Below are 23,214 nucleotides of genomic sequence, written 5' to 3' on the forward strand. Positions count from 1 at the left end.
TTCCCCACTTCTGGGATCAGGACCCACCTTGGCTCAGCTGGAGTGTTACAACCCCGTCCTCACTGTTCACCTGCCCTGAAGGCTTGTCCTACTCCAGTTCACCTTTCACACCACAGCCAGAGTGATTGTTCTGTAAGACAGACCTGGCCTGGACCCTCTCTTCTTCTGTGACCCTCCTCTACCGATTTGATCCAGCTTTATGTCAAAGCCCTTCACCACATGACCAGCTGCTTCCTCAGTCCCGGCATCCAGACCCCACTCCTGCTGTTCCCCACACACACCCTTCTACACACTAGTCATTATTTGCACTCTGCCGTATTTGGTCACCAATCTGGATTCTTCCCTTACTTCTTTCTCAATTATTTGCCAGGTTCTATTGCTATAGAAAAGTTGCTTATTTCCAAAGGACTGTTTCTAATCATGTATAGACCCTATTGCACGAAGAAGATGCTCACACAGCAACAAAGATGGGGTTAGTGGGGCCCCAGATGGGAGGCAGTGTAAGATTTATGAGGCACTACTAGGGTAGGGAGAGGCCGTCCTAGCCCCATCTCCCCACTTCCAGAGCAGTTTTCCTTCCAGAGACAGGACTGACTTCCAAAGTCTCTTTCAAAATGAGAGGGAGGGCCTGTGGGAAGCAGCTGGCTTTTTAAAATGGACCAGTTAGGGTTGTTGATGTTCACAGTACTCTGGCTTTGCAAGACTAATTTGATGCTGAAAAGAATCCTGACAGTCTCAGTGAGCATGGTTCCTGAAGGGGAGGCTGCTGGGGGTGGGGGAGCGAGGAGAGAAGAGTCTTACTTGAGTTTCGATTAAAGGGGTGCTTCAGGGTGCTCCAGGCTGAGGTCAGTGAGTCCAGGGTGGCCCTGACCCGGAGGCTGTACGGTACAGTGGCAGTGATGTCATCAGTGATGTCACACTCAGGCCCTTGGGTGGGTGAGCACCAGCTGCTGGGGATCCAGATGTGGCTCATGTACAGGCTCTCGTACTCTCTGGCCAAAGAGAGGAGGGGACAGCGTCACACGAGCCCCTTCTACCCAGGCTCAATGATGGTTTCAAGTAACTGTAGCATCCACTGACTTTTTATGGGTCAGGAAAACAAGCATTTGCTCCATACTCCAGTTTCTCCCCTCTCCTCCCTCACCGACCATCCTTTCTTCCTTACTCCTTCTCACCAGACAAGGGAGACCCAAGCATAAACCCCACTCTGTCCCAGTCTCTCCATCTGCACGCTCACCACCCCAGTCTCAGCCACTGTCATCCCTTGCCTTGCTGTGTGTCTCCTGACTGATTTTCCTGCTTCCTTTCTTGCCAGTCTTCAAACCATTCATCACTCAGCAGAGCATAACATTTGTCTCCTTAGTGGCTTCCGAAGAGTCTAGAATGGAATCCAAACTCTCTCCCATGGCCTACAAGACTCTCTGGCCTTCTCACTACACCCCTAAACGTGATGCTCCCTCCACACAGGCCTCCTCGCCCTCCCTCCGACAGGCTGTCACGTTCGCTGTGTCTCAAATGCTCTGCCCCTGCATTCCCATTGGCTGCCTGCTCCTGTCCTTCAGATATTGGCTTAAATATCACATCCTCAGACAGACCTTCCCCAACCATCTGATAAAAAGCTGCCACAGAATCAACTCTCTACTGCATCGACCTTTTAGCTTCCTCCTAGAGCTGATTTCTATCTGAACTTACCTACAGCAATGCTGCCTGAGAGAACTTTCCTTGTTGGTGGAAATGTTCTGTATCCATGTTGTTCTATATGGTAGCTACTAGCCGCATGTGGCTATTAAGAACTTGAAATGTGGCTCGTATGACTGGGAAACAGACATTTTAATTTAATTTAATTTAACTTTGATTAATTTAAATTTAAATATCTGTCTGTGTCTAGTGGCTACCACACTGGACAGTGCAGACCTCGTGTACTTATTTCTTTACCTTTTTACTATCTCCTCCTCTAAATGTAAGCTCCCTCTGTCCAGAAGCTTTGTCAACTGTACCCATGAGCCTAAGAGAATGTCTGCACATGTAGTTGTTCAGTTTGTATAAATTGTTAATGAAATATATTGAGCACCTTCTGTATCCCTGTCACTCCTTGACAGCTCCGAGGGCCTGGACACCTGGAGAAGGGCCAGCTGACCTATAGGATCACAATTTGTTTTGGCTTCTAGGGGCAAGCACACAGTCAGGAAAACTGAGGTCTCCCCCACCCCCAAAGGATCTGAGTCCCCAGTGATTTCTCCACCTCAAGTCAGAGGCAAACTCGTTTCTTCTTAAAATTTTCTTCAGCATTAGACAATTGACTCACTGTTGGAAAGAAGCTTCACCAAAAAGTGTTTATACATGTTTGTGTTCCCAGGGAGTTCACTGTCAAATCCATGGGACAATTTCCCTTGTTGCTTCAACTCTCTCAGTGCCCATGCAGACAGAGGATGCAGATCATGGGAAATAACCTCTCCCTGGGCTCACAAAGCCTCCTTGAGCTCTGGAATGAAGGTTGTGATTCCTGGAGAGGAATCAACTAATGTCTAAAAGAGAAAAACTAAAAAAAAAAAAAAAAAAAAAAACACCAAAAAAACAAAACTCACCCTTGGTACTCAACCGAATAGTGTATTATTTCTTCAGGCACAACCACTGGGCTCCATGTCAAGACATGCTTCATGTTGGTTGATTGTACAGAGAGGTTCTGAGGGGCAGGCAGAGCAGCCACTCCATCTGGGACCAAGGCAGATAGACAGGCTGACAGGTGAGCTCAGGGGGCTGGCATCGGGGGAAATGCCACAGCTTCAAGTTAGTTTCTAATGAAAAGCGAAACATGCTTAGGAACTAGAAACAACTCTAATGTCACCAACTTGTGTTCATGCTAAATTTTTGCTATCATCATTGTAATTCTGCCTTTGGGGATTGAATGGCATGTTAATATTAATAATAATAATGGCTAATATTATTGAGCACTTACCATGCTCTATCTAGGCTGTGTGCTAGGTTGTCACATGATTATCTCATTTAATCCTCATGACCATACTGGGAGGTAAGGACCTTAGTTTCTATGTTGTACAAATGAGAAAACTGAAGCACGTTATGTACAACCCTTATGTCTCGTTGATCTAGATGCAGGCCTTGACTCTGCCACTTACTATGTGACCTAAAGCAAGTTGCGTAAACCTGAGCCCCCCACCCCTACATGGCAAACCCATACCGGCTCCTGCCAGCTTCTCATCACCATCCTCTCCTGCTATTGCCATCCTCAGGTACCAAAGCAATTCGTTTGTGTCCCCATGAAGGCCAAACAGGGCGCAGCTGCCATCTGGGAAGTGCAGGCTCAGGTCTGCCGTGGAAGAAGTCCAGTGCAGAAAGGCACCAAGCCAGCTCGGAGACTCCGTCCCAGGCAGCCTTCAGCCCTCTGAGCCAGCCGGGATTCAAGCACCTGCTCACATAGCTGTGTGCTCAGAGTGTGCACACAGTGGGTCTACAGTTTGCACACAGAATCAAAGAGGCCTGTGAAGCTGAACCTGCCCTCATAAGGACTTTGCAGCCCCAGGGCTCATCCTTGCGTGTAACCCAGGGTGCAGTCTGGATCTTCCGCTATGGTCTTCCCCTCCGACTTTCACACACTCTTCTTTTAATGCCCAACACCTGCCTCCCTTTGCTGTTACAGTTGCAGTGATAATATCGACAGCATGGTGTGTATGAGGCTGGGACCCTCGCCTGGGACTTTTTATCTGTGTGCCTTTCTCCTGATTGGCACCTGCTGTTCATTATCCAGCGCTGTAACCACGAGAGGATGGGTGCTGCCAGGGACACCCCACCTGGTGCCCTTGCTTCTTCTCTAATGTAGGACCCTCGTGATGCATCCTGATCTCACTCTCAGCATCCACGGCCTGCCCTGTGAGGAAACACCTAGGGTACCCACAAGGGAGGCTTCCTGCCCTCCCCACCTTTAAAGTTGTAATCACCCAAGGGATGAAAAGGAAAAGAGCCAGCTGCAGTGAGGTCACATGGGAGGGTGGAGCATGGTCCTCTCTGACATCCTTCCTCTGGTAAAGTAGACAAAACATTTCCCTAGTCAGATATGTGAAGATTATAAAGCTATGTAAATATAAAGCTCTAATTCATAATTCTAAAACTCTCAAAAATGAAATCTCCTGGCCCAGATGGTTACACTGGAGAATACTATGAAATAGTTAAAGAGAAATTAACATCAATTTTATACAATCTCTTCAAAAAAATAGAAAAGGAGAAAGCACTTTTCAGCTAATTTATGAGGCCAGTATTACCCTGATATCAAAATCAGGTAAAGGTAGTATGTATTTAAAAAAACAAAAGACTATAGATCAATATATCTCATGCACTTAAATGCCAATATCTTCAACAAAATACTAGCAATCCAAATTCAATAATGTATAAAAAGGATTATGCACCATGATCAAGTGGAATTTATTCCAGGTATGCAAGGCTGGTTCAATATTTAAACATCAATTAATGTAATCCACTGCATCAACAAACTAAAGAAGAAAAATCATACAATCATATCAGTTGACACTGAAAAAGCATTTACAAAATTCAACATCCATTCATGATTTAAAAACAGAAAACAACAACAACAAAAAACCTCTCTTCAAGTCAAGAACATTAGGGAGTTATCTCAATTTGATAATGACCATCTATAAAAAACCTACAGTTAACATCTTATTCAATGGTGAAAGACTGAATTCTTTCCCCCTAAAATCAAGAACAAGGCAAGGGTGCTCACCCTCATCACTTTTGCTCGACATTGTACTAGAAGTTCTAGCAGCTGTAATAAGGCAAACAAAGGAAGTAAAAGGCATTACAGATTGGAAAAGAAGTAATTAATCTCCCTCTATTTGCACGCTATGTAGGAAATCCCACAGAATCTACAAAAAAGCCTCCTAAAACTAACAGTGAGTTCAGCAAGTTCATAGGATACAAGGTAAACATTAAAAATTAGTTGTACTTTTAAATACTAGCAATGAACACTTATACACAGAAATTTAAAATATTATTTACAATCATTCCCTCCCCCAAAAGAAAAACTCAGGTGTGAATCTAACGAAACATATCTAGGATTTGTATGGGGAAAACTCCACAATGCTGGTGAAAGATTTCAAAGAAAATATAAATAGATGGAGAGACATACTGTGCTCATGAATCAAACAATTTGACATAGTTAAAATGGTAATTCTCCCCAAATTGATATACAGGTTTAACGTGATTCCTATCAAAATCCCAGCAAGGTTTTTTGTAGATATATACCAGCTTTTTCTAAAATTTATAAGCAAAGGCAAAGGAACGAGAATAACTGAAACAACTCTGAAAAAGAATGAAGTGAGAGAAATCAATCTACCCAATTTTAAGACTTACAGTAATGAAGATTGTGTGGTATTGACAAAGAAATAGACATATAGATTGATGAAACAATATAGACACCGCAGAAATAGACCTACACAAATATGCTCAACTGATTTTTCGCAAAGGTACAAAAGCAATTCAATGAAGGAAGGATAGCGTTTTCAACAAATATTAGAGCAATTGTATATTTGCAGGTAAATAAAAAACCTCAACCTAAATCTCACGCCTTATGCAAAAATTAACTCAAAGTGGACCATAGACTTAATGCAAAATATGAAACTCTAAACTTTTAGGAAAAAACATAGGAGAAAATCTTCAGACCTAGACAAAGATTTCTTAGACTTGACACCAAAAGCAAGATCCATAAAAGGAAACATTTATAAATGGGCATCATCAAACTTAAAATATCTTGCTCTGCAAAAGACCCTGTTAAGAGGATGAAAATACAAGATACAGACTGGGAGAAAGTATTTGCAAACTATAAATCGCACTAAGGATTCATATCTAGAATATATACACAAAGAATACTCAAAACCCTACAGTAGAAAAGCAAACAATTCAATTATAAAATTGGCAAAAGACATGAAGAGTCATTTCACCAAAAAAGCACATACAGACGGCAAATGAGCACATGAAAAGATGTTCAACATCATTAGCTATTAGGGAAATGCAAATTAAAACTTCCGTGAGATAGCAACACACAGCCATGAGAATGACTAAAAATTTTTAAAGTAACAATACCAGACCCTGGTGAGGATGCAGGGAAAGTCACTCATACATCGCTGGTGGGAATATAAAGCGGTACAGCCACTCTGGAAGATAGTTCAGCAGTTTCTTGTGAAACTAAACTTGTAATTACTATACAATCCACCAATTGCACTCTTGGACATTTATCCCAAAGTAGTAAAAATTTATGTCACACAAGATCTGCACAACAATGTCTATAAACAAACTGGAATCAGCCCAGATGCCCACAGCTGAATCGTTAAACAAATTATGGTTATAGCTAATAAAAAGGAACAAACTATCACTACATAAAACAATCTGGATGAATCTCTAGGAAATTATGCCAAGTGAAAAAACCCAACCCCCCCAAAAGTTACATACTGTATGATTCTATTTTTATAACATTTTGAAATGGCAAAATTTTAGAAATGGAGAACAGATTAATGGTTGCCAGTGGTTAGGAACAATGGGGAAAGGCACAGTAGGGGGAGGTTCTAAAAAGGCAACAGGAGTATCGTTGTGATACTGGAACTGTTCAGTATCTTGACTGTGGTGATAAATACACAAACCTATTACACACACACACTTGAACGAGTGCAAGTAAAGCTGGGGAAATCTGAATAAGACGGGTGGATTGTATCAATTATGTCAATATCCTGGTTGTGATATTATACTATTGTTTTGTGAAATACCATTGGGGAAACTGGGCTTTCTGTATTATTTCTTATAACTGCATATAAATCTAGAATTACCTCAACAAAATTTCAGTTAAAAAATACAAGCATAGTGTCATCACACCTAAAAAATTAGCATTAATTCTGATTATCTGCATGACAGGATACATTTTAAAAGACCATGATAGGGGGCTTTCCTGGTGGTGCAGTGGTTAAGAGTCCTCCTGCCAATGCAGGGGACACGGGTTCGTGTCCCGGTTCGGGAAGATCCCACATGCCGCGGAGCGGCTAGGCCCGTGAGCCATGGCCGCTGAGGCTGCGCGTTTGGAGCCTGTGCTCTGCAACGGGAAAGGCCACAACAGTGAGGGGCCCACGTACCGCAAAAAAAAAAAAAAAAAAAAGACCATGATAGGATAAATTCAAACAGGATGAAATGCACCTAGGAGAAAAATAAAGTTGTAGAATTAGGTGCAGTCAATTAAATCAGTGAGGGACACCTGTTTAGGGTGGGAGACCTAACGATTATGTGTCCTAATGACCAGGGCACTCATCAAGGCTTTAAGCAACTACTCTGAGGTTGAGTTTCTGGGTATATCTTTCTTCATGAGGGGCACACAGGCAGGACAACAGCAAGAGATGTCCCCAAATTTAGGTGGATCCATTATGTTATGCAGCAGTTTGTACTTGTGTAACTGTCTTCTCCTACCTGTGAAGTTCCAAATCTAACTCCACTATGGGCAAAATACTCAGTCTCATTCCTGTCTTAAAATGAAAACTACTGCTTCTTTCTGAGCCCTGTAGGCAACATCTTCAATAACTTTATGCCATTTGTACCGTATATTCCAAATTCCATCTTTGTTTCGCTGTTTTTTATGTAGTAGCACACATACACATTGGGAATGAGATGGAAAATCAGTAATGCCCATGAACTACTGATGCCAGAGGATGTTTAATTGGGTTACATAGAAAGCATGGTGGCCCCACATGAGGAAAGTTCCATTTTATGCTAGGACACTAAATAGGGAAGTCTATTTTCAGCTCAGACTCCAAGCTGAAAGTGACTCCTTTCACCTATGAAGGGTTTCATAGGTGAATCCCCTCCAGTCATTAGACAAGGCTCACTGTGGTCCTGAGAACACAATTCAGTGGAGAAAAAGAAAACTTTGTCATCCACCCACCATTCTCATTAACAAGAAATGTCATCTACCAGCCAGGAGTAATGTGTATTGAAGTCAAGTCTCTGAAGAAAGCAGTTAATAGAGACTCTTCCTGATGTGAATGAGCAAATGCAAAAACAAAGAATGCACTCAAGGAGGGAGTGGAGAGTAAGCTTACAGTGTGAACAGGAAAGACATATTGGCCACAGCGAGAAGGGTGCAAAATTGGGAATAATTATTTCCTCAGTCACACTGGATGAGAATTCTCAATGGAGCTAGACCAAGATATTGGAATGTCTTCTGTATAATCATTTGGTTCCTTGTGAATAGTTATGCTCCTGTTACTGTAGAGAATTGTTCTTGTTCTAGCAGTCTGACTCAGTATCTCAAGAAGGCCCACTAGGTGGAGCCTCTTGGGTGTTTCCAATAGAGACTTGAGCCAGGTGACTGTGACTATTTAAGATTCTGGTGCTCAGTGTGGCAGAAAGTAGCTAAGCAACACTTTTTGCATAGAGCTGCATTCACAAAGCTGATCCCTCTTTCTTGCGGCCTATTAGTATCCTATTGCTGCTGTAACAAATTCCCACAAATGTAGTATCTGAAAACAACACAGATTTATTATTTTCCAGTTCCATAGATCAGAAATCTTACACTGGGCTAAAATCAAGGTGTTGGCAGGACTGCAAGCTCCAGGGGAGACTGTTTTCTTGCCATTCCCAGCTGCTGGTGGCCACCCACCTTCTTGCGCATGGCTCTTCCTTCCTCCATCTTTAAAGCCAACAATGGCTGGTTGAGTCCCTTTCATTCTTCAAATTTCTCCTGCCTCTTTTTCTGTCCTCCCATCTCTCTCTCTCACTGCATCCAGGAAAGGTTCTCAGCTTTGAAGGACTCATGTGATTAGATTGGGCCCACCCTGATAATCCAGGATAATCTCCTAATCTCAAAATCCCATAATATTAATCACATCTTTAAAATCCCTTTTTCCATGAGAGGTAACGTATCCACAGGTTCCCGGAATTAGAACGTGGATGTCTTTGGCGGACCATCATTCTGACTTACCCCATGGGGCTTGCACTTCAGGGGATATTGATACCATGAACTGACACGATACCCTAAAATGTCTCCCTTGAATACAGTAAATTATTTCAAGAGAATCCCCTTTTATGTGACCAGAAGAAGAAAAGAGCAAGGCTGAGCTAGGACATGGCTGCTAAGCAGGTTGCTGGCATCACTCACTGCTTAAGTAACTAGTGCCCACACCCCAGCTTCAAAAGGTATGCAAACCAATTCATGCCTCAGGAAAGTGATCTACTGCTTCAGGATCTTAAAGTATGATCTTTGGATCAGCAGCATCACAATACCCAGGAGCTTATTAGAAATGCAGACTCTCAGGCTGCAACCTGTGCCCTACAGAACCAGAATGTGCATTTTAACAAGATCCCCCAGGTAATTCATAAGCATATTAAAGTTTGAGAAGCACTGGTATATAGAGCTCTAATGGTTCTGAACCTTGGCTGCCCATGAGAATCACTGGGGAGGTGGCTTTTTGTGGGTTTTTTTTTTTAAGTTTTATTTTGAAATAATTTCAGAATACAGAAGAGTTGTAAAAATAGTACAGAGAGCTCCCTTATACCCTTCATTCAGCCTTCCAGATGTACATGACCATAGTACAAATATGAAAAGGAAGATATTAACATTGGCCCAATTCAATAATGAAGCCTCAGTATTTATTCGAATTTCACCGATTTTTTTCCCCTAAAGTCTTCCTTCCTTCCTTCCTGCCTTCCTTCCTTCTTTCCTTCCTTTTTTTCAGGAACCAATCCAGGATCCCACATTTAGTTTTCATATCTATACTTAGTCTTCTTCAATCTGTCCTCAATCTTTCCTTGACATTTTTGACGGGTACTGGTCAGTTGTTTTCTAGACTATTTCTCAGTTTGGGTTTGTCTGATGTTTTTTCATGATTTGATTAAGGTTGTGCATTTTTGGCACATACTCACAGGGAATACATGATGTTACTATGTCTTATTACTGGTGGTGTTAACCTTGACCACTTGGTTAAGGTGGTGTCTTCACTATAAAATGACCATTTTCCCTTTTATAATTAATAAATAACCTAGGGGAGATACTGTGACACTATGCAAATATTCTTTCTCCCCCAACTTTCATCCATTAATTTTTGTGTTTATTGGTGGATATTACTTGCAACAATCATTGCTGTGATGTTTTAATTGTGATTTTCTATGTGTTAACTGGAATTCTGTAAGAAATAGCTCTTCCTTCTCCACCATTCGTAATGGAAATTTATTTTATTCTATCGTTATTTATTTTGTTACTCAAATTGTTCCAGCTTTGGCCACTGGGAGCTTTTTTGGGTTTTGTGTCCTTTTGACTTACTCCCATCTCTCACTCTCTTTTTTCATGTTATTTTTATTAATAGACTTTTAATTTTGAGAATAATTTTAGATTTATGGGGAAAAAATGCAGACAGTAAGTACACAGAGTTCCTGTACACCCTTCACTCAGCTTCCCCTAATGCTAACATCTTATATAGTCACGATATATTTGTCAAAACTAAGAAACTAACATTGTACATTACTATTAACTAAACTCCAAACTTTATTTGGATTTCGCCAAATTTTCCACTAATGTCCTATTCTCATTCCAAGATCTAATCCAGGATACTTGTTGCATTTTGGCCCCCATCGTTTTTTGAGCACTTCCTTCCTTACCACAAGATGCTCCAAACTTCTATCTTCTCTTCCCAGTTATGGAATAAACCACTTCTCTAAGAAGCCCCACCCAGGAAGTTTTGAAAAATCCCAAAGACCAGGCAGCACCCTAGATTAGTTAAATCAGACCTCTGGCTGTGAAATCCTGGCATTTGTACTTTTAAAAGCTCTCCAGTTAATTCCAATGTGCACTTGAGATTGAGAATCACTGATCTAGACCTTACTTCAGGTACCTGAAAGATAGTTAAAACTATGAACGATATATCATATCACTTACATGTGGAATCTAAAATATGACACAAATGAACCTATCTATGAAACATAAATGGAATCATGCACATAGAGAAGACTGATGGTTGCCAAGGGGGAGGGGGTTGGGAGAAGGGATGGAGTGGGAGGCTGGGGTTAGCAGATGTAAGCTTTTATATATAGAATGGATAAACAGGTCCTACTGTGTAGCACAGAGAACTATATTCAATATCCTGGGATAAACCAAAATGGAAAAGAATATATATATGTATAACTGAATCACTCTGCCATACAGCAGTAATTAACACATTATAAATCAACTATACTTCAATTAAAAAAAATATGAATGATAAATCCCTAAAGACTTAGGTGTATTTCCCAGCAGGTTCTTATGTTCCCTGAAAACAGGAAACACTGTTTTGTTCATATCTAACCACCTAGAACGCGGCACACAGCAGGCGCTCAGAAATACAGAATGAATGAAAATGAAACAGGTGAACCAAGTCTTGGCTCCTTAGTGAAATTAGCTTCAGCCTGATTTTTTCCCCCGAATTCCTATCTCACATTAGACCTTCGTGTCATTCTGAGGTTTATGCCCACCACAAAGCCCCTGGGCACATTTCCCAGGCAGAACCCCTTGTATCTCCTCCCTGGAATCGCCATGCTGGCTTCCCCTCACTGGGTCTGCTGTCAGCTCCCCTCGTTTGGGTTCTGTTCTGCCACCTTTACCTCCAACAGCCCTTATGGCAAATGTGTCAGAAAACATAGCAACATCTTCTTTATTCCTTTTGCTTTGTCCCTCCAAACTTTTTCTGGCCTGCTTCAACGTCTCAGCTTCTTCTGCAGAGAAGTACAAAGGGCACAGGCTCTGTAGCCAGCAGAACCAGAGTCAAATCCTAGTTCTCCCACTTATTAGATGTATACGCTTGGGCAAATAGCTGAACCTCTCTGAGCCTCTCTTTCCTAGTGTATAAAATGGGGGTTATATCACCAACCTTGCAGGATTGATGTGAGATGTCAAGAGAACATTTTTGCTAATCCAGAGCACAGTATGTGGTCATAAATAGCAGTTGCGATGGTCATTGTTGCTGTTATTATTGCTGTTATTATTACTATTATTATTATTATTATTATTATTGGTAGTGGGAATCAGTTTCCTGAATTACACACTATTATTTGAAAGGGACAGGACAAGGCAAATAAATTCTGTAAAAGAGAGCAAGACCTCTACCCATCTGTCCCAAGGATCTAGAGTAAGTAGTAGAAGTTCATTTAGACATTGCAGAAATCATTGCAGGCTCCTACACAGACCAGAGTAAATGGTCAAAATTGTACAAAGGCAACCTCAGCTAAAGCAAATAACTGCTGACACCACCATCTGTTTGCATAACCAACAGATAAAAAGTAACATCTTCAGAGTGCCTTTGTTTGCATAATCACGTTTGACACCTCCCAACCGAAAGGTAGCTATTATGACCATTTTGCAGATGAGGAAACTGAAGTGATAGAGATATATTCACTGAACAAGCAAGTGATAAAAGTCAAAAGTCACACACAGGTCTTTCTCACTCTGACATCCTTGTGGCTTCTACCACTGGTGGGTTTTTTTGGTTGGTGTTTTTTTTGGGGGGGGTGGGTGGTGGAGGGGGACAGGGATGGTGGTTGTAGTTTTTTGTTTGTTTTTGTTTTTATTTCTGTGTAAGTTTACAGGTGTCAGAAGAGTACTCACCTCCAGGTCTACTTGAAATAGGAGTTTTCAGGAAAAGCCTTAAAAGACTGGACTACCTCATTGAAGAAAATGTCAAATTAAAAAATGGGTGAAGGGGATCAAAAAGTGTAAATTTCCAGTTATAAAATAAATAAATCATGGGGATGTAATATATAGCATGGTGACTATAGTTACTATACTGCATATTTGAAAGTTGCTAAGAAAGTGGATCTTAAAAGTCTTCATCACAGAAGAAAAAATTTGTATGGTGACAGCTGTTAACTAGACTTATTACAGTGACCATTTCACAATACATACAAATATCAAATCATTATGTTGTACACCTGAAACTAATATAATGTCATATGTCAGTTATACCTCAATTTAAAAAAAAATCGGGAAAAATATACTGGCCTTCCCCCTTCTCATTTGGCCACCCCGTCTTCTCCCTTTAGCTTAGTGGAGGAGTGTTTTCCTAGCAACTTGTTTGTGCCACCAACTAATCAATCCATCAAGTAACTAACCAATCAACTAACATGCTGAGCCTATGCTAGGGGCTGTGGCGACACCAGGAAAGATGCCTAGGCCCTGCCTTCAGGCCAGTGTAGGAAACAGAAATAACCCACTGAAACAGAGTACATGGGGTCAAGGATCAAAGGAGAGAGGTCTGGGAAGTGTCTGCAGGAGCAGGGACCCATCTGGAATGATGATGGAAGGACGGGTTTGGGATGGGGTAAGGACTGGAGAGGGAGTTTCTGAGGGAAAGAGCAACAATAAAGACCAAGAGGAGGAAATGAGGGGGTGATGCGCCAGCTGTGAAGACAGCAGCCGCCTGTGGCCCATACCTGTTTTCAAGGAGTAGTGAGAAATAGGATTGGGGCCTAAATATGGTGTGTCATGAAACAAACAGCTAATTTGCTCATCATGTGCTGAGACATAGAGTTGTGAAGGGTTTTGAGCTACACAGGCATAAATTTGATGTTTAAATCAGCTCTAAACATTTGCTAATCACCTCGGCACCGATTTGTTACCTGATTTAAACTAACTAGAATAATTAGTTCTCAGTGTTAAAAAAAAGAAAGTACTCAAGACACCCACAGACACTGCAAAGTGCCTAGTACCTTGGTGTATTCAAACTAGAAATTTCTCTTAAATGTTATTTGACAGGAAGAAACATCAAAAGCGAAAGCTGCGATTTCAGAACAATAACATGTAGGTGCAAGCAGCCAGAAATGAAGCAGAGAAAATTATGTAATCTTACTGGCAGGCAAAATGCCCCAAACCAAATACTTTTAAACATGGTATGGAGTACCTGACTGCTACTTTTCTGAAGTGACCAGGAGAGAATTCCAATTTTCATAAATCTTGTACCCAATATTAAGGTTGCATATTATGTCTTTTTATTCACGTGTATTTTGTTAGAATCTTTACTTAAACCTGTCCTTACAGTGAACATCTCTGAGGCACACACAGAAAGACTGAGATAATAACTATGTTGAGGCTTTTAAAACTAAATAATAAGATAAATAACAAAATGCATGGATCTCTGCTAACCTTTAAACTATTTGTTCTGATGCTTTATCTTCCTAGATTGTTCTGTGGACATTAAGAGATTTCTAAACAGAATGCAGGCCTTTTCTCTGTGGGGATGGAGGATTAGGAGGTGAGAAACCTTTTCAAAAACAGACATAAGATGTTCTATGCATATATTGCAACCCCAAACCCTGGAAAAGTATTTTTCACCTTCTTAACCTGTATTTGAGTCCCAGACTATAGGCGGTATTCTGATTCATACTTACCAACGAGCAAACAAGGAATCAAGGCGTAGGAAAACCACATGATAAGACTTGTCTCGATTTCTTCTAGAACCATTGTGAGGGTCTCTGTTTGGCAGGCTCAGTTTGACCTGGTACATTGTTTCCTTCCAGAATGAAGCACTCTTTCCATATCAGCCATCCTTGCTTCGGAACGCAGATGGAGCTGAGTCTGAGTCGCTGTAAAGCCTGAATTGTTCTGGAAAGAGGAGCCAGCCCAGACAGCTCAGAAGAGGCAGGCTGGGCAGCACCCTCCTTTCTGCCCAAACCCAGATGTTGCATCAGGGGGTGTGGCCTAGGAGAATTCCAGAGACAAGATAACTCTGGGAAGCTTAAGAATCTGCATGGGGGAGATACCTGGATCATAGCCTCTGCCCTGGGGGACCCTGGTGGTCTCCAGAGGTACCCCTGGCAGTAGCAGGCAAGATTATCTGAACTTCTCATCAAATAGCTGTTCTCTTCAAAGTGTCTCTCCTGTGAGTTCATGTAAGCTAGGTACTGATTAGCTCTTTTTCTACATCTCCACTTCAAAAAAAGTAGAGAAGTTTAAAAAATTTTTTCTAAATATCTTTTATAGAGTCAGGAGGTGAAGAATATATAGCTTCATATTTGCTTGCATCTGCAAAACGAAAACCTGGAAGGAGAGAAACTACCAAGATTGTTTACCTTGGGGCAAAGGGAGGGGCAATTGGGAAGACAGAGGAGAAAAATGGGAACGAGACTCTTTCCACTACCTTTTGTTTGTTTGGGGATTTTAAAAAATTGTTTTTATTGTGGTAAAATACACATAACATAAATTTACCATCTTAACCATTTTTAAGCATACAGTTCAGTGGTATCAAATACATCCAAATTGTTGTACAACCACCATCTGTCCACATAACTCCTTTCATCTTGTAAAACTGAAACTCTATATCCATTAAACAATAACTCTGCCTTCTCCGCTCTCCTGGAAACCACCATTATACTTGTCTTTATGATTTTGACTATTCTAAGTACCCCATATAAGTGGAATCATGCAGTACTTGTCTTTCTGTGACTTGCTTATTTCACTTAGCATAATGTCCTCAAGTTTTGCCCATTTTGTAGTATATGGCAGAACTCCCTTCCTTTTTAATGCTGAAAAATAGTCCATATACCACATTTTGCTTATCCATTCATCCATTGATGGACACTTGATTTGCTTCCACGTTTTAGCTATTGTGAATATAATGCTGCTCTGAACACAGATGTACTAATATCTCAAGACCCTGCTTTCAATTCTTGTGGGTGCTGTTATCTTTTTATATCGTTTGATTACTGAACCATGTGAATGTAATTGAAAACTTTATTTAAATTTTTTAAATTGGAAGGAAAATCTTATGATAGGGTTTGGCCCCTTAAAAGGTCAGTTTTTTAAAGACTCTAAACACTACGCATGTGCAAACACTTCAGTGGAAAGAACATGAATTTTAGAGTGCAACACATTTTGGTTCCAGTGTCAGAATTTATTTGCAGTATAACCTTGGGAATGTTACTTATTTATTCATTCAACAGACATTTACTAAGGGCTTATTATGTACTAGATCCTGGGAATTCGATAGTTCCTGCCCTCAACCAAAACCTAGTGGAGAATATGGACATGAGAATAATCACAAATCAATACTGAAAATGAAGTGACAGAAATATTCACAAGGGAATAAAGGAGCATTAAAGAGAAACACCTAACCCAGCCTGGGGGATTAGAGACTTCTTGGAGGTGACTTTGGGCTATTAAATGCTGAAAAAAATCAGCCAGCCATAGCGTGTTTAGGAAACCACGAGAAGTTTGATGCAACTGGAGAGCAAGGTTGGAGTGGCAAGAAATGGGGCTCAAAGGCAGACAAAAACAGGATTCAAGAGGGAGCTTTGAATGCCTTGTTGAGGAGCTCAGAGTTTATCCTGAGGCAATGAGGGTCAAAGGAAGGGTTAAAAGCTCAAATCTAATGTCATTCCCTGTATTTGAGCTTTAAAAAATTTATGACTAGGGTAGAGAAAATCGTGGAAGCGGCCAGACTGAAGGCAGGTGGGCCAGGAGGGAGGGATGTGGGTCAGCCAGTTGAGAGATGTTGGCTTCCACTAGGTTTTCCCATGTCTGTAGAGAGAAGTGACTAAATTCAAATGATGGAGGTAGAATTGACAGCTCCTAGATGTTGAGTGGATTGGAGGAGGGGGCAAACATGACTTTCAGGTTCTAGGTTTGAATAACTAGGTGGATGACAGCACCTCAACCTAAATAATGTTAAGGAGGGTGGGGTGGGAGCAGGACAGGCAGGGTTGGGGATGGTACAGAAAAAGGCTGCATGTGTTCAGCTTGATACACTTGACTTTGAGGTGCTCATATGGGCAGGGGGAGTCTCCAATATTCAAATGATCTTTGTCTCAGTTTATGAGTGTCAGGGTATGGCACCACTTCCCCTACGTTCAGCATTTCAGTGGTAGCTGAGACCAGGAAGTGGGTGAGAACATTCAGGGAGAGTATGTAGATTAAAGAGATGTGTGGATACGCTCCAGAAGACCCGCATTTAAAGGACCAGCACAAGCAAAATGACATAGGAAGATATAGGGGGAATAAATAGGTCAGAGAGGTGGTCCTGGAACAAACTATGGTCCTGGAAATGATGAGGGATGGAGTGATCACCAAGGGGGGTGCAGAAGAGAGTCACTGAGTAAATTATCAAAAAACGTGTCCTGGATTTACGTCACCTAGGTCATTTGTAATCTCAGTAAGAGGAGTTTCAGTGGAGAACTTGGATCAGAAGCTAGATAGTTGTAGGCTGAGGATTGGATGGGAAAAGTAGTGCTCTTTTGATGTGAAGGAGAAGAAAGCAACTCTATGAGCATCGTTTTTATAAAACAATGGTGTCTTGCATAATATTTGTGGGAATTAAAGAGTGTAGACAAAGCACATTAGCACAGTGCCAGGAACACAGTAGGTCTTCCCAAATGCTGTATTAACCATTTGTTATATTAATAATATTAACAATAAATACATTAGGGTTTATTTGCTCTGACTGGCTGGCCCTTTGTGGGCTGCCCATCTTTCACTTTGGCCCCTGGATCAGCAAAGAAAAGCTTCCAGTTGGTGACACCTATTAGAGGGTGGTCATTAAAAGCATGGGCTCTGGAGCCAGACTGTCTGGGTTGGCATTGGGGCTCTGCCACTTACTAGCTGTGTTTTTCTCGCCAAGTCTTTTAAACAATGTTTTAATGTCCTCCTCTGTAAATTGGAGACAACTATAATAGTACCTAATTCATAGGGCTGTTGTGAGGATTATATGAGATGGTACACTTAGAACAGAATCTGGCAAAGTAAGTATACAATAAGTATTCGCTGTGTATCTTTTAACTACATCAAGGTCAAGGACACTTGCTGCATCCTCTCCTTGATCCCTGCACTCTATGCACATTTCCATATATTATACGACAGACTTGCAAGGTATTGATAAAATGTGATTCCCAACTTTTCAGATGAGGACACACCTGAAGTTTATTGACTGTAGATCCCAGAGCCAGTCAGGGATGGAGACAGGAATTCCAACAGAGATCTGCCTAACTCCAAGTTCTTTTCACTCACCTTACTGCCTCCCAATTAGTATCAAAGGAGGGCTCACACTGTGTCTGAGGGACGTAAAAGAGTTAGTGATCTAGGAGATTAGCAAAGGCTTTAGAGGACGGACAATCCTCAGTATGGAATTCCAAGGATGTACCCATTTAGATTTGGAAAGGAAAGATGTGCTTGCAGTTAAGCATTCCAACTGGGAGAATGGCATGGAAAGGCCCAAGGATGGAAAAGTTGAGGGGGAAACAGACTGAGGATGAAAAGGAAAAGGGAAGTAAACAGAAAATGGGAGAAAGAACAAGACTCATTTATATGCGATGGGGGAGGAAGGAGAGTTGTTCACCAAACCTTGAGTTCTTAAGATAGCTCAACCTGGGCATGGGTCCCTGTCAAGATGCCCCTGCCCAGCACTGCCATGTTGACAAGGCAGTACTGCCTGCCAGTCCTTCACAAGCCACTGCAAAGAGAGTCTGACCTGGGCTCAGCACACCTCTAGGGGCACTGAGGGGTAATGCTACCTGCCTGCCACAAGCTTTTGAATGGCAGTTCCTCTCAGGACTGATCCATGAATCAACAAGGAACTCAGACCATCCACCTCTGCATGGGCCATGCTACTGGGTGAGAACCTCTGGAGGGCCGTGCCTCACTTGCTAGTCCCTACCCTTGCCTGGATCCCCGACTCTGATCTTGCCTTTCTCTTCTGGTTTTGAGGAACTTCTCTTTCTACACTTTCTCATCAGCTGGTAGTGATATTTTGTCAATGCAACATGCCAAAACCAAACTATCCTCTAACCTGTTGCTGCACTTCTCAGATTATTTCCACTGCACTTCTCAGATTAATTTCCACAGCCTTCCAGAGTTGAAGATGATCAGTCACCTATGCCTGAAGATGAACCTCTGGAAGAACAAAGCTATTTCCTATCATAAGCAAGTACAGTCTAGAAATAGGAATTTTTTTTCCTATTACACTATTTGCCGCTTGAATATTTAATTACAGAAGGAAAAGCAAGGAGTTAAAGGTTTTTGTGGAAAAGTAAAGAGTGGGGAAGGAAAAGGAGATTGATGGTCAAGGAAGAGAATCCTAAGCCCTCTGAGCCCCATAGGGCTGGGACTAGAATGAAGCAAGGGAGGCACCACGGTGCAAAATTTCAGGCACTCGCTCTTAGGGTTGTGCAAATGCAGGGTAGGTCCTGGTGCCCTGGCACAGACCACGTGGTCAATTAATTGCAATAACCCTTCCTTGCTCTATTTAGCACAAAATAGTTCTCTTCCCTTTACCAAGATTCCTAAATATCAATGTCCTGTGTTTTAGCACATCTGACATTTAATTGTAACCCAGTCTCAATTATTACTATTATTTTTTCTGGAAGTAACACAGTGTATTTAAACAGTGGAATTCTCCTTGTCATAGATCTTTCTAACTCCCGCTTCCAGTGAGTCTGCTCTAGATTTAACTTTCACATACTTTCAAGCTCTGGTTTTCAGGGTTCTTACAGCCCTTTTTCAACCTCCTCTGAACATATTTTCTTCTTCAATTTCCTGCCTCATTTATTGTCTGGCACCAGTGCAGAACATCAGGAATTTAACCTCCCTTAACCTCAATTCTTTCCTTAGGGGGTGATGAATTAAAACCCTTAAGTCTGTCAAACTGCCCTCCTTCCTGTAGTTATAACTGATTCTTTTCTATGTGACATTTCCCAACAACTCCTCTTAAGATGCAGAATCAGGCCTTATTCAGAATAGTCCTTTGTAGTTAAAAGTTCCATGTTTAAATAAAACAAATACCATTTTATTCAATTCTAAAATTTGAAAACCAGAAACAATGCTCTGTAATAGTGAAGATCTTAATAATTTTCAAATGATTTTGATTGCTGTATTTTCAGTCATTCACTGGTTTAATCCTAGTCATCAGTGATTCTATTGAGTGAAGCACACAATATGCTCAAAGTCCGTTTTATGAGGCCTCCTTTGACCATCCTATATAAATTAACACCCCACTCTCATTCTCCGACCTCCTCATCTTGCTCTTTTTCTTCATAGCACTTCTCCATTAGGCATTACATCACTAGAAATGAAAGTTTTAGGACAGCTTTTGGACAAATTTGTCCATTTTCTTCACTATCATTTTGCTAGGTTAGAACAGTCTGGAACCTACACAATCAAACATTTGACATGAGGTGGTTGGATGGTTGGTTGAAGGATAAGTATCTCCAAAAGCAAAACAAAGACACAAAATCATACACATAGATATAACCGTTCAAAAAGTATTTTTCTCATCTTGACGCCAAGTGTTTAGCATATGCGCTGATGAAATCAGTACTTGTTTTCTACAACATCCCCCTTATCTATAGTCTAGAAACCATATCAAAACAAGTAAATGTTTGGCATTACTTGTTCCAAGAAAAGACATGCTTATTCAGGGATCACTAATTTCTTCTACAAATGCTCAAAAACCCCATAAATTTAATAACCATTCCGGTATTTAACCTAAAACAGACAACACTTTAGTCTCATTCTGGACTCCACTTGTCTCCATAATTTCCCGAAAGCTATCTGCAAATGTTCTACATAGTTTCTGAGCCTAGAGATTTAAAGCAACTTAATACCTTAACTACCTTAGATGTCTATTCTTAATTGTCTATTTATGCTTGTTTGCCTGTCCGAGAGTCATTATCATTCCATGAGGTACAAGAAAACATGGAGAGGAAACTGAGTACTCTTTGTCTTCTTTGTAGTTATAACTACAAATAAAATTTGCAACATTATTTCAAAATACTGAGACCAGCTTTCCCTGGAGCTTTAAAAACAGCTTTAAAAAGTAATTTGAGGAGCTTCCCTAGTGGCACAGTGGTTGGGAGTCCGCGGGTTCGTGCCCCGGTCCGGGAAGATCCCACATGCCGCGGAGCGGCTGGGCCCGTGAGCCATGGCCGCTGAGCCTGTGCGTCTGGAGCCTGTGCCCCGCAACGGGAGAGGCCGCAGCAGTGAGAGGCCCACGTACGCCCCACCAAAAAAAAAAAAAAAAAGGTAATTTGAGTGGAAACATTTAGAAAATCAGCCAGTCCAACAGGTAAATTAAATGTTTGTGTGAATCCTTTGTAGGCATCAGGCCAATTCTGAAGTATTTGAGATAATGAAAGTGCTCCTGGCCAACAAACATACCCTCAAAAAGACACTGTGGTTTAAAACATTTACCTTCGTGAACACCGCCAATAATAACAAAAACTCCTCCTCCTGCTCTTCAAAACCTCACCAAGCCCAGTTTATGTTCTACTCATTAAACAAACAAGTCTCAGCAAACTGTATACTTTCAAATCAAAAGAACCCCTCATTAGTAAACAAGAAAAATATATTTCTTTGGTCATTTGGTTTTAGGTCAACAGCAAAAAACTAGGGTGTGCAGTATGCACAGTATGCTGGTAAGAGTTTAGAAGATGACAGAGTTGAGTCATATAAACTTGCTAAACCAATAGAACCAGTTTATCAGAAGAGAGGAGCTTCCTACCTTGCCTTGCAATAGAATAAAATACAGGTTTTCCCCAGAAGCAGTAATACGGATTTTCAAAAAGTTCACTGGATGCTGTTCAAAACATAAAATGAGGATGTAATCTATCCTATATCAAATGTACTTTAAGTTAGAAGCAACCTCAGTTGTGAAGCCATTCCAAAACAGTTAAAGGATATATATACATACAGGATTATAAACGATCTCCTTTTCTTCTAGCAAAATATTAAAGTGGAAAAGTTAAAGCATGCTATAATGCTGCATTCCTAATTTATTGATTTGGACATTGCACCTGAAGCATTTCTGCAAAATGGTTAAGTTTCCAGATAACTCCAAGTCAAAGGAAAAACAGGGAGTAACACTAACTGCATTTGGAGACTTGAACTAGGGGGATAAAGGCTGGGAAAGAGCCTTTTTTACAGTTTTGTTTTTAACCGTATATACATACAGTTAAAATAAGGGAAAAATAAGGGAAGCATCCATACCATCTGATGCCTTCTGGGAACTCAAATTTAGTATTATCAGCTTCTCATTTTTCAGGGGAAACCAGAACTCTGGATTTTATGTGAAATCCCCCAATTTTAAAATGTTAACAATTACTTTTTTAAGCATTGTGTGTTGAACTGTATTGGTTGTATCCTGAACAGGGCACCTTGCAAGATGGGAGAAGGGTAGTGGTGGTGACTTTCGGACTTCTCAACAGCAAAAAAAGTGGCTGGGCTTGCCCAGAGAAGAGGTGCCTTTTCCTAATTCTCACAATGTACCTACACAGACAGTAGTGGCCCTGCTTCTTGCAATCTCTGGATTAGATGATAGAATTAAAGCATTAAAGCTGGAGATGACTTATGTGCCACTGATCTATCCACATATCTATGAAGCTAACATCATTCCAACAACCCAAGTTGCTCATCTGCTAGGCTTTTTATTCTTCCAGCAATGGCAGTTGATTGCACTTAGGCCTTCTGATTTTAAGTGACATGTCTGTGACACACTATCTTTAATAGTGCCAGGTGCCTGTGTTACTGTGTATAGTCAAAGATGTGTAATATATGTTTGTGAATATGTATTCAGCTGAACTTAAGGACTTATGACCAAATAACAGATACAGCAGCAATAGCTTTTTGTCATTGATTTTATATAAAGTTCCAAAAAACCTTCTTCCAAGATTTTGGAGAAGTTATTTGTAGAAGCGGGTTGGGCAGGGTTATGTGTGTTATAAATATTTAAATTGATAGCTAAGCATCTCCTCACAGGTGGAAGAAAACTACTGTAATACTGCTCTTCCCAGGACTTTCCTCCTTGTCTAAAAACAAGCACACAGAAGCCAATGTGTCACAATATAGAGTGTATCAGGCTGGGAATAAGGAAACCTGGTTTCTAAAACAAGTCCTGCTACTAGCTAGCTATGCAGATGTTTTCTAAGATGGTTCTAGTTCTTAAGAAAATTAATTCATACTTTTAAAAAAGAGCCATCGATGTAAAGATTGGTTTTAAGACTTTTTAAAAATTGATAAAATGTTGAAGTAGAAAATTAAGTAGTTCCCAGTGAGGTTTCATCACATAATAGGAGGAGCACACAATAGCTATTATTGGCACACATGGACTATCTAGGAATTCCCTAGTTATTATAAATCTAATTATGGCACAGAAATATGCATTCTGCTTCCAGTGCTACTCCATTCCTAGCTACTTTCTCAAAATCCTT

The 23,214-nt window shown here is 40.9% G+C and overlaps 1 protein-coding gene across 3 annotated transcripts in view; it reads right to left on the reverse strand.

Moving 5' to 3' along the window:
* Window positions 1-14,786, reverse strand: part of IL20RB (interleukin 20 receptor subunit beta) — a 30,111-nt gene extending 15,325 nt beyond the window's left edge. For all 3 annotated transcript variants that reach the window (XR_008618572.1, XM_055088037.1, XM_028489466.2), the window contains exons 1-3: window positions 14,413-14,786; window positions 2,586-2,712; window positions 802-992 (exon numbers count right to left, since the gene is read on the reverse strand). Coding sequence is in view for 2 of the 3 variants with exons in the window: in XM_055088037.1 (XP_054944012.1) it covers window positions 802-992; window positions 2,586-2,712; window positions 14,413-14,485 (391 nt within the window). In the remaining variant the exon portion in view is untranslated. The remainder of the gene's footprint in view (window positions 1-801; window positions 993-2,585; window positions 2,713-14,412) is intronic.
* Between the last annotated feature and the right edge of the window lie 8,428 nt (window positions 14,787-23,214).

Source organism: Physeter macrocephalus, chromosome 1, assembly GCF_002837175.3.
Source record: "Physeter macrocephalus isolate SW-GA chromosome 1, ASM283717v5, whole genome shotgun sequence".
NCBI lineage: Eukaryota > Metazoa > Chordata > Mammalia > Artiodactyla > Physeteridae > Physeter > Physeter macrocephalus.